This window comes from Aotus nancymaae, unplaced genomic scaffold (genome assembly GCF_030222135.1).
Source record: "Aotus nancymaae isolate 86718 unplaced genomic scaffold, 86718_ANA_hifiasm-v0.15.2.pri h1tg000033l, whole genome shotgun sequence".
Lineage (NCBI taxonomy): Eukaryota > Metazoa > Chordata > Mammalia > Primates > Aotidae > Aotus > Aotus nancymaae.
This window is the reverse complement of record NW_026988447.1, coordinates 5,785,427-5,798,282: the sequence shown is the minus strand read 5'-3', so window position 1 is coordinate 5,798,282 and position 12,856 is coordinate 5,785,427. Positions and strand designations below refer to the sequence as shown.

At 30.8% G+C, this 12,856-nt stretch overlaps 1 protein-coding gene across 5 annotated transcripts in view; it reads right to left on the bottom strand.

The window, feature by feature from the left end:
- FSTL5 (follistatin like 5) overlaps positions 1–12,856 on the bottom strand; it is an 832,703-nt gene that overhangs the window by 168,676 nt on the left and 651,171 nt on the right. For all 5 annotated transcript variants that reach the window (XM_021666691.2, XM_064383772.1, XM_064383775.1 and 2 more), the window contains exon 9: positions 1,518–1,679. In XM_021666691.2, coding sequence (XP_021522366.2) covers positions 1,518–1,679 — 162 coding nt within the window. The remainder of the gene's footprint in view (positions 1–1,517; positions 1,680–12,856) is intronic.

Here is a 12,856-nt window from a genome sequence, read left to right as displayed (position 1 = left end):
ACATATCATCCCAGCCATTGTCATAGATATTAAATTAGTTCCTGGACTTTGACTTCCCACACAAACACCAAAGAAGCATCTGATGGGTGAGTAGATAATTAAATAGTTATTAAGTCACATGGAGTTTTATACCCCACGTACCTAGAATGATCTCTTCAGTTAACCTCCCTTCCTTCCTTTTATTTTTTGCAATATTCTCTCAAAACTTTAACTATTTTTTCCTGTCTTAAAAATTAACAGTAATTTCTTTGCAAGCACCTCCTCTTTTTAAATGTTGAGTCTGGAGTGTTACAACTTCAAAAATTTGTTGTCATGTATATACCTGAAAGCAAAAATTCTATATACTTTTATAATATGCTTTACTGCTATTAAATGGGCAAGAGACAAAATCAGAAGCTATTTAGACTTTTATTCATTTCATTTATGTTAATTAGATACATCTTCTCTTCTCAGATTAAAGACCTCTTGATGTAATTAGTAGATACATATGTAAATGTGTCTGACCTACATATACACATTAGTGATTTCCAGGATTAAAGTTTTTAAAGTTTAAGGACACTTCGACAGACATGTCTCTATTGACTTCCAAAAATAAGTAAAAGTTTTAAAAAGTTTTATTTAAAAATATATAATGATTAAATATATTCCCTATTAAAGCAGAATAATAAAACTCTATGTAATAAAGTGATAAAATATATTCATGTTTAATAGTATAAATTTAAAAAATTTAAAGTCACAAAATAAGAAATGAATTTCCCCGCAGAAGGTACTCCAGTAAAACGAGTGTTGTGTGCTACCCCTAACAATGAAAAAAAGATTTGCTCTTTTTTTTTTCTGATAGTATAATCAACATATTATTTGCAACTGCTTTTGGACTATTCAAATTATTTGACCTTACAAATCTTGCCCGGTTTTGTTTATTTTCCATATATTTGGGAATGTTTTTATCTATTATATAGTAATTTATTTATGTCTACACATCAGAATACTAGAATATGAAAAATATTTTATATACTAGAATGTAATACAAACTTTAAAAATGTAAATGGAAAACATGTAACTTTTTAATATTTTTCTTCTTTCACTTACAAAATATGCTAAAAAATTCACTAAAAAATTCTGTATTGAAATCCTCTATAATACATATTTAATGTATTATTTAAACATTTTAAAAGTAACTTCAGAAACGAATTTCTATGAAAATACCTAATTATTCTGTTCAGCATAACTGCTATAATTCACAGGACAAGTGTTTTAAAGATACATAATTTAATAATTTTACCTATCACCAAAATAATGACATCATTCATCATTATGACAAGACTATTATTAAAAACATTAAAATGTTAAAAGACTCTTTGCCATATAATTTCTTAGATATAAGCATTTTTTTCATATTCGTGACATTCTGTTGCCACCAACACTCATTGTTCTCTTTTTTTCCAAATAATGTTATAAATTTTAGTATAAATCTTCAACATGGTCATTTAAGAGAAATAAATGCAAGTAAAAAGCACCTTGCAGCGTGAGTTGTTTTGACAGCTTTGGTGTAATATCAATTCCATTCTTCAACCAGCCAAGCTGAGGGTTTGGAATGCCCTCTGCGTGGCACCTAAGACTGGCAGTTACCCCAGGCTCTCTAGCCTGGCTCTCTGGATACACCCGGATGACTGGAGGAACTAAGGAAAGAAATGAAAGAGAAAGTGAATTAGTGATTCATATTTTGTATTTAATTTTCCAAAAGAAACAAAAATTGCAATAAGAGAAATCATAAATTATATATTTTAGTGATGCTATACATTTCTACATAGTTTCCAAATAGCATTATACACTGAAATATACCAGTGTTACCTGGATAAAAACTATTCTGGGATTTTTCTAGGGAAAATAGAAGATAAGCCTGGAATACCTTGTTTCAGAAATCACAGAAGTCCTCAAAGAATGATGAGACATACTAGACATACTAAAAGAATATAGAAACCAGTTTAAAGAGACTCCAATTTGCTAAAGATGGTACAATTTGTGCACTGAAATAATTAGTAATTACAAGGTAGTATAAGGAATTAAATGAAACCATGAATTCAGTTATATAAGTAAATGAATGAATATATAATGGAGGGAAAATAAAGTCTTTTTATTATTATAGCATGTTGGGAAATTAATAATTCCATTTACAATAGTATCAAAAATTTAGGTATAAAGTTCACTAAAAAAATGCAAAACTTTCATATTAAATACTATGAAACTTCGTTGAAAGAATTTAAAGAAGACCTAAATAAATAGGAAGCCATCTTGTATTCCTGGATTGAACGAATTGATTGGTAAGATAGTACAAATTGGTAAAGACTATTGGTAAGATGATAATACTCCCAAATTGACAAAGACAAGTAAAGGAAAGACGAAGGTACAATGCAATTCTTACCAAAGTTCTAACTGCATTTTTTTTGAGAAATGAAAGAGCTAATCCTCAGTAAATATGAAATTACAGGAGACCTCCAAGTAGCCAAAAAAAAAAAAATCTTGAAAAAGTATGAAGGTGGAGGGCTTATACCTGCTGATTTCAAAACATCCAATGAAGCTACAGTAATTAAAGGAGTACAATAGTGACACAAGGATGGAATAGAGTTGAGAGTACAGAAATATACACATACATTGATGGTCAATTTTTCTTTTCAATCATTCTGGGGCAATTGGAAAACCACAAGCAAGAAAATAAACCTGAACTCCTACCTTATATCATAAATAAAATTGAATTCAAAATGAATCAAAGCCCTAAATGTAGGACCTAAAACAAGAAAATTTCAGAAGAAAACATGGAGTAAGTGTTTCTGATCTAGGAGTGGACAGTGGTTTCTTCTAGATATGACCCTAAAGCACAAGCAACAATAAAAACAAAATAAATATATTAGATTCTGTGATGCATCAAAGGACACTATCAAAAAAAAGTATAAATACAACTTACAAAACAGGAAAAGATATTTGCAAATTCTGATGGTATCCATAACATATAAAGAGCTGTTAAAAATCAGCAACTAAAAAGCCAACAACTTAATTAAAATTGGGGACAAAAAATTGAATAGTTATTTCTCCACTGAAGACATATAAATGGCTAATAAGCACAAGAAAATACTCAAAAATTTAAAAAAAAAACAAAAAGAGGGAAACGTAAATCAAAACCACTATATGATCCCACTTTACACCCTCTAGAATGGCTATTTAAACAAATAAACAAAAACCAGAAAATAACATGCTGTTGAGTACATGGAGAAACTGGAACTCTTGGCCATTGCCCGTGAGAATATAAAATGATGTAGTCATGCAATAGAAGGAGGAAAATACTAATGCATTCTGTAATATGAATACTGGAGGTTTTATGCTAAGTGAGAGGAATCTGACACAAATGTCCACATAATATATTAATCCATATATAAAACATCCAGAATGGGCAAATCCATGGACATAGAAAGCATATTGGTCATTGCTAGGGACTGAGGAAAGGGAGGAATGGAAAATAACTGCTTAATGGATATAAGGTTTATTTTGGAGGTGATAAAAATGTTCTAGGGGCTTAGGTATTGGTGATGGTTACACAATCTTGTAAATATATTTTAAGCTACTGAATGGTACATTTGGACACAGATAAATGGCATGTGGATGTTATCTGAATAAAAAAGAAAGGGAAGGCAAAGAACGGCCAATGAAACACTCTAGACTAAAAGAGATGAGTTATAAGAAATAAATGAAACATGCAAATAAATATTGGGTCTTGGACCAGGAAAAATAAGCTATAAAGTATATTACTAACAGAATTGACAAAATTTAAATATAGTCGCTGTATTAGATATTGAAATACTACTAATGTAACATTTCTTGATTTGATAATTGCATTCAGATTAAGTAAAATAATTTTCTTTATAAAAATTCCTCACTGAATTAACTAGTATTGAATAAAATCTCAAACGTTTTTGCCATTACATATATATGTATATATGTATGCATATACATATATACATATATATAAAATCATTGGTATTAAAATGTCTTAAATACAACATTGGGCATAATTACGGAAAGACTCAGTAATTAAAAGTGAGACGTGGATAAATTGTTAACTTCCTGTTTCTAGTAACGTTGAAAAAGTGATAATGATTGATTCTGATCAATTATCTTCCTGACTAGAACTTAAAATCCTGGAAAAGTTTGCAGAAAGCATTTTCAGAAAACATAGGTAACTTAGGGATATAATGAGGAATGGCAGAATGAGTACAGAAGAAACTTTAAGGCTCATGGAAGTGAGCTACAGCTGTTTCTCCCTCAAGAATATTTCCCAAACCAGGTGGAGATTCTGAAGTCAGAGTTGATTACTAATCAAAGGCATTTTATCTCTGTCTCTCTCTCCTGTGTATATACATACATAGACGTGTGTGCCTGTGTGTGTGTGTGCCTGTGTGTGTGTGTGTAATTTAAAATATAAGACATCTTGGAGGTTTTGTATTTTTTTTTCTTTTAGCCATTAATTAATTCAGTGTCTGCTCCTTTAAGATCTGGCCCTATTACTTCATTTAATTGAATACAGTGATTTATCTCTTCTACCTTACCAGACCCCAAAACTTCTGGAAAGCCAGGATTGTGTGTTTATTTATGGTTTCCAAATACATGCTAATATCTGGGAATCAGCTGATTCTGGTAGTCAGCCTCAGCTAAAGTAAACGGGCTTAGTATTGTGGCCCACAATAATTTTGTCTGGAGATCTTGGCATAGTAACTCTTTTTCTCTGCACTGGGTCACTAGTTGCATTGAATTCAAGTGGCCACAAAATGTCCAAAGATTCATTGCATATTCTCTAGTACCCCAGTGCCTGGCAGTTATGGATGAAATAACTCTCTTAACCTATTTTCTTTAGATTTCAAATAATTTCTAAAATGGTTTATTAAATCAAGTTTGCTGAATGCAACACAGTATCTCAAGGCTTTCCTCAAAAAATTCAAACTTAACCTGTAAGAATAAAAACAACAGCCAACTTTTAAAGAGCCACAAAACTCTGGTAACTGGAGTTATTACTCGTGTATGCTTCCTGTGTTTAAAGAGTTGATAGCTAAACATAAAAAAGTTTGGAAGCTATAAAACATAATGTTCTAATTAAAATGAACCAACTAGAAACGCTGTATTTTTAAATGACAGAAAAGAAATTATAAACTGTTTATATTTAACCCAGATTAGATACAGCTGAAAAACAAAAAGAAATAATAGAAAGAGCTAATAGAAAGTTAAGACAGAAAAAAAATCATATCCACAATAAAGCACAGAGGTATAAAATACAGAAAATACAGATGAGAGAGTAAGTGAACACAGAACGTATTAAGAGTATCTTATACATATTTAACTGAAGAAAAAGAAGAGAGCAATATTTGAAGAGGTAACCATTGTGATATTGTCAGATCTGTGTAAGACATCAAACCAGTGATTCCAAAAGCCCACAGATGATGAACTTCCTTTAAAAAGGATGATGTATAGACATTACAGTAAAACTATAGAATACCAAAGAAGAAAAGAGAAGTCATTAAAAGCAACTCCAAAAAGCAAAATGGCAAACCAAGAAAGTCAGATTGAGAACTGAACTCTTACAGAAATGGTACAAACTAAAAAGAACAAATTATAGACAGTTTTATGCCAACACATAACTTTAAATAAAATGAACAGATTTCTGGAAAGACAAGCATCTAGCAGAACCACATAAAAAGTAGTACAAAATCTTAAAAGTCTTATAACATTTAAATAAATTTAATATATTTAAAAACTTTTAATCAAAGAAAACTTAAAACTTTCCCAAAATTAAGTAAAAATAACACCAATCTTATACAAACTCTTCTAGAGAATAAAATGGGGCCGGAGGCATCTCTTTGGTACTGTTAAAATATCTCTATCAATTTTTGACACTCCTGTCTTCAAAAGGTAGAGACTAATGTTCCCCACTTTCCACATGGGACCTGTGGGCTGGTTTTAATGATGTACTGTTAATGAGCAGAGCTGTGGCAAAGTAACGGTGCAAAATATTCAACATTAGGTCATAAAAGATATTGCAATATTCTCATTGTTCTCTTGCTCTTGCAGAATTCAGCTGCCATGTCATAAGACTCTTAATCAGTCTGATGGGAATGCTTATATGCTAAAGGCCAGAGAGAGGGCTCATGACAACAGCCAGCAAAAAACTAAGGCCTCCTGCTAATAGCCATGTGAGTGAGTAACCTTGGAAGTAGATACACCAGCCTCAATCAAGCTTTCAGATGACTATAGCTCTGAGCAACATGTTGACTGAAATCTCAGAAAAGATCTTATGCTGGGATCACCTAGCAGAGCTGTTCTCAAATTATTTGATTATCTCATTCTTGTATTAATTATTGCATATCTCAATTTTCCTACTATCTCAAAGGACATAAATGTTTGTTGTTTTAAGCCACTAATATTTTCACTAATTTATTATGCAGCAGAGATAACTAATAAAATCCCCAGCTTCATTTTATTAGGTTGACATAAACTTAACGCCAAAATGTGGCAAGACATAAGAAGAAAGAACAATTAGTGATCAATGTCACTCAAAATAGATGAAAATTCCCATACAAAATACTGTCAACCAAAATATATCAGTAATATACCATAACACATTGCTTAATTATAGACATTCAAAAATAATTGAATTTAATTCACTATATTAACATTTTAAAGGAGTAAAATTCTATGATCTTTTCCATAATTGCAGAAAAGTCATTTACCTTTAGAAAACAAGAAAATATTTTCTTTGTTATAAGAGTTATCTTAAGCATTTGTAGATGGCATAGAGTAAATTAAAATACAAAAGATTAGACAAATTGTGATAATAAGTGAATTTGGTAAGTTTGCATGATACAAGTTTGCATATTTGTAAATATCAGTAATAAAATATTTCAAATATTTTAAATTTAATAAAGCAAAAATATATTAACTATCTATAAATATATTTAACATATGGTCCTCAAACCCTTTGAGAAAACATTCCAAAACATTATTTGAAATGTTATTGATAAAAATGAAATAAGACTAAAATCAATGGAGTAATAAACCATGTCCATGGTACCTTTAATTATTATTGCCTTTAGTTACCATTATATTAATTTTAGCCATCAAATGTTTTTTCATTTCCATTCCCGTTCCACAAAATTAGTAAAACCGATCTTTGTAGAAACGATCTAAATATTGTACCACTTATGAAATACTCACTTTTGAATTAGTCATATATTGATTACTTAATATATGTGATAAACCGTAAACTGTTAATTGACATAGATGGACAAGACATGTCTCATACTCTCAAAGTATGTGCTGCTCAATAATGAAAACCAGAAAACAACAATTGTAACAGAACACTTTATGTCCTGTAGTAGAGTTGAAAGAGGTGTGGTAGCTACACAAAAAAGGGAGTTATCAACACAAAGTGCTTTAAAGGAAATGAATCGTATTTTGAAGTGTTTAGGGGAGTATGACAGGCAGTGTAGTGAATGCGGCTGTGGAGGAGACATTTACATGCATGATGCTGAGTATTTTACATTTTTCCAGTGATGAGTTTTGTCATAGGTAGTTCGATAAATGTCACATGCAATTGCATGGACAGTCAATTACCCCATTTACCAGCAAAAATGCTGTGAAAGAAATCCTGCATTCATTGAAATGTATATGTATCGATTATCTACAAGTGCCAAGCATTCCAAGAACACTATAATTGCCATTATAATGTACTAAGCTTTGTGGGAAATGATTCAGAAATTATGCAATGATGGACTATTAATTGTATAATTTTCATAATCATTCTATGTAAAGTTTTGAGGTTAGATGAAACTTGGATATATTAGGGCAAATGGTTTAGACATTTTAATTCCAATATCCAAAAGCATACTGTTCTTTCCAAGAAAAATTAACATGCCATCTCTAACACAAATATTAAATGTATTCACGTTGAAAGCTAATTGTTCTGGACAGCTGAATTTTCTTAATTGAGAATGATACTTAATATTTAAGATGCATATTGTTTTTATGAAAGTGTTCCTCAAGTGAGTTCTGAACCTCAGATTTTGAAAATTCCCTGCTAATAAAAATACATTAATTTGTTATCATTTAACGACATTTAAACTGACACAAATGAAGGTTTTGAGTCTTCATTCTGCTGCTTAATAGTTATGTGATCTCGAGTTCATTTTCAAATATTTTTGATTCTTTTTTCTTATATATAAAATAAATATTGTACCATATTTTAAGGTTTTGAAAATCAAACAGAATCACAAAAATACAAAGAGTTGTATACTGTAAAGCAATATATATTGTAAAGCAATATATATATATACAGGAATATATGATATGCTATAGATGATTAATAATAGGCTCTTTTGAGAGAAGAGGTTTTGCCTTATTTAATCATTAAATTCCTTTATGTAGCTGAGTGACTGATGCAGTGAAGACCATGAGGAAATGTTCCACAGGATCTATGTTGCAGGCTTATCACAGTTATTCCTTTCTCACACTTACAATTTAGCATTTGCTATTTAGAATGTCCATGAGAGTATACGTAACATACATTGTCCTTAATAAGATATATGACTTGATAAATAAAGAAGAGGACTCTAGTTCTCTGTCAAAGAAGTTTCTGCAGGAGATACCTTATCAAAAGCAAGAACAGGACATAAAAGTTTTGTTCACTTGGACCATTCACTCTCTGGTTAATGCATGTATTTTGAACAACCCGATATCCTTTTGTTTCAGCCATCAGGATGCCAATAAAAAACTATGAGGTCCAAAACCAAACTGAGACTCTATTTGGTGATTCAAATGCAACACAAAGTTAATCTCACCACTTTTACTTAGTAGTGTCTGAAGGATCCATTGTATATACAAATTTCATTGACTATTGAATAAGTTCCAATCTTCCAGATTTACTGAACTATAAAAGTAGTGCAAACCAAGAGACTAAAGCCACCACGTCAGGATTACAGCCTACCACCCTACTGCCTATTAGTTCCCTTTCCCAGCTAAACTCTGAAAATATTAAAAATTTAGACAGCCTAAGTCTGTTTGAGAATTAGTTTGAAAGGAAGCACACCAATTACCTCAGTAAGAGCAATAGATGCCACATTATTCATTCGGAAAATACACATATTATATGGGCCACTTAGACTGTCACTCATACTCCCCAAAGGAAACCTTTTAAAATAAGATGTTCAATTTCCTCCTTCATTCCTAGCTGCTTCTACTTTATTGATGTACTTATGAAGGCACAGAAAGAAAACCAGTGAATAATAACTTTTGTCATATATAACTTTAATTCTCATATAGATTGTATATATATATATGAAAAATGAATATCTTTATGTAATTAACATGTCTCAGTTTATTGGTGTTAAGTGATTTTCTGAAAAGTGTCTCTTAACTCACGTAGAATTGAAGGATAAGTGATTGGCATAGCAACTGTTTAACCTCAGTGACAAGCTACACATTTAAAAGTAGCTTACTTTTCCCAGGATACATATTATGAAATATAAATGAGGATTGATGGCAGCCTGAATTAAAAAGTCAATAATCCTCCAGAGAACATTTCAAACCATTTGTTACAGTCATTTTTAGTTAGGAAGTGCACTCTATAAACTTGTCTTTTTTTTTTCTATTGGCAATGTATGAAAAAAAAAAAATTGATAGAGACCACCAAATTGTTTTCACGTTGGATTAAGGATCCAATGTGCACAGACTACCATGAAAAGCTATAAATAGACTCCTAATGTTTTATGAAAAAGATAATATTTAAAGATAAGCTTCTATACACTAAATAATTCCAAATGATATTTGATATCTTTAATATAGGTCAGGAAATGCCTTCAACTTAAATAGTTTAAACTGATTGATTATATATAATAATATCAAATACAATCATATAATACCCATGTCAAACAATATAATTGTGTGTATATATTAATATAGAAACATTATAAAACATTGACATTTCATATTGAAATTTATTCTATAAAAATGTAATCGAATAAACTTCTACTACCTAAAATGGAAGGAGATACAACAGGATGTAAATGTACATATTTCATTCAAAAATTAGGTAAAGTATAAAATTTGGTTTATTTTTGAGTTTGAAGATAATAATATATAGCTATTCACTGAGAAACTTCTGAGCACAATACATTGTGCTGGTAACTTTGTCTATTTCTCACTTGCTCTCTTGTCTATATTATACACCCAGTGAGTGATAGATTCAAGTTGAAATTAGCCAAGTGGAGCACTAAAAAAAAATGCAATCTTAGCTTAAATTGTTTCATCTGGTCCTAATAATAAAATGTATGTCTTCATAAAAGTATCTACTAGAATTTGACTACATGGCATCCACAGTCATTAAATTATGAATTAGATTGTGAGCTATAATACACAAGACATATCAGAGATCCTGGAAGAAATTATATTTAAAAAGGAAAGGTCAAATAAATTAGTGCATTTAGAGTATTTCAGAGCAGTATTAATAAGGAATCTATAACTTTTCAAGGAAACTGAACTACTGCTCAGTTTAAAAATGATATCACCATTTAAATAAATCAAACAAATCTAATAACATTTTATTTAGTTTATCTAATGGTTTTTAGTGCATCAAATGAAAATAATCAGACACGTACTGTATACACATGACCAATTGCTCTAAGAATACATAAGACTAGTACATTTTAACATGATACAAATTTAGAAATTAAGGTGAGGTTCTGACACTTAAAAAAATAGAAATGAAAAATGGAGGAAATGTAATAAAATAAAATATATGTACATTCACACAGATATTTCTTTCTGGAAAGTTTGGTGTTTATATGGAATCCCTGTAAACATTTATCATCACAAAACCATTATGTGTTTCATGATGATAGTAGGAAAATAAAGTAAGGGTAGATAGATATATTTCTCAAAAGCCCATAACTTAACTGCATTAGATTAGACCAGTACTTCTCTCTATATTAGGAATGATCTAATAGAATTCATTTAATGTAATAATACTTCTAATCCAATATTAGAAAGATTCTAATGTGATTAAAAAAAAGATCTTTGTAAGGCTAAATCTTATTTTTTTCTTAATTCTTCATACTTTCATAGAAGTTTCTATGAAACTGATCTTTCTTTAGAAGTTTCTACATTATTGCCAGAAAGTATGGAGACAGTATAACCTGGCTGTTTTCGAAACCTGAATTTATTCAAGAGGCAGAGATCACTGACCCAATACAGTGACTTCATTCTAACTGAAAACAAAAATGAATTTAAGGTGAATCGTCAGGTCACTGGTATGTAAACAACTAAGCACTGGCTATATTTTTTTCCTGATGCTATTATCTTGTATTCTCTTGAAGAATTCTTTCGTGGCTCTTCCACAAATTATTCACACAGCTGCAACTGTTAGAAAAGGTTCTAAGACAGCTTGAGGGTAAGAATATAAATGTCTCTGAAGTAGTGCTGACTCACAGCGGCAGCTGGATTGTTCTGTTTGTATTATGACTTCCTTTGTCATTAAAGCAACTTTCCTATGAAAAATTACAGACTCGATTTAATAAATATTTTAAATGCTACTGAGCTTGTCCAATGCCTTTTGTCTCTGACATTATTAAAGCCATCAATTTCTCTTTAACTTTGTCCCAAAGCAGTCTTTCTATATTCATGACTTTCACACTGCCTCTTGTCAATATTACAAAACTCTCTGATCACATTATTGCAGTCTTCATGAAAGTGTAGAGGATGCAGCAAATGTTGAAGGCAAAATACAAATTAAGAATAACATTCTTAGGGTCATAAACTTTGGTGAGTTTTTTTATTAGGCCTTCCTGTTTATCCTATATCATTGTAAGAAATTACAACTCTTTAACCTATTTTGAAAGAGACAGTTCACTCTAGTGTAATTAACTTAGAGGTAGTCTACTAATCCTTAAAGTTAGTGGCCTTTTTAATCCCCAATTTCAAAGTCTGAAAAGCCACCATTTTAAGAAATGGTGTCTGAAACAGAAAAGAAAACATAACAAAAGTGTTTAAGATGGTAATATACATAAGATGTTGTTTCTCTTAACCTAAAGAAAAGAAAAATAAATGAGAAAAAGTATAGCCTGGCATATGCTGGATGCTGGTTTCTTTTTGATAGATCTTAATTAATTTTATTTAATGTATATCTAATTTAGAGATCAGGAGTTCTCAAAATGATTATTTGAGGCAGGAGTTGTGTAGCTGATATGTTACAGTAACCTACTACTAAGCAGAAAATTTGAATGCATCTCTAACACTTTCTGCTATGCTGTAAGAGATAAAATATTCCATTTCCGAGTCTTGATTTCTCCATTTGTAAAATTTGAAACTCTTCTGAGGATTAAATGGATTAAAGGAAACACTCTGGTAAATTCCCAGCCGATTGCTAGGCATGAGTCAGCATGCAAATGTTAGGTGTCTACTCACAAGCTTTGCTGTTTTTGAAAATATGAGGATTTTTTTGGCCAGTTACACAGAATGTCTAAGACTTAATAAGAGGAATGGAAAATGTGTTTAATTTCACTTGTCAATACCAACTGATTAGTAGAAATGAACTTCTTCGAGATAAGAATTGAACCTGCTTAATCCCAGGAACTGGTTCAACAGGAAAGAAAACTGTAATTGATCAGCAATGTCTATCAGGACTAGAGAGAGGGAAGTGGAAGCATGACACATTCCAAACGGGTTTAATGTTCCAAATGTAAATGTAAACCCTATCTAAATACAGTGTAGGAAGAGATTTATTCAAGGCTGTATCTAAACACATTTTAAACCGATTAAACATATT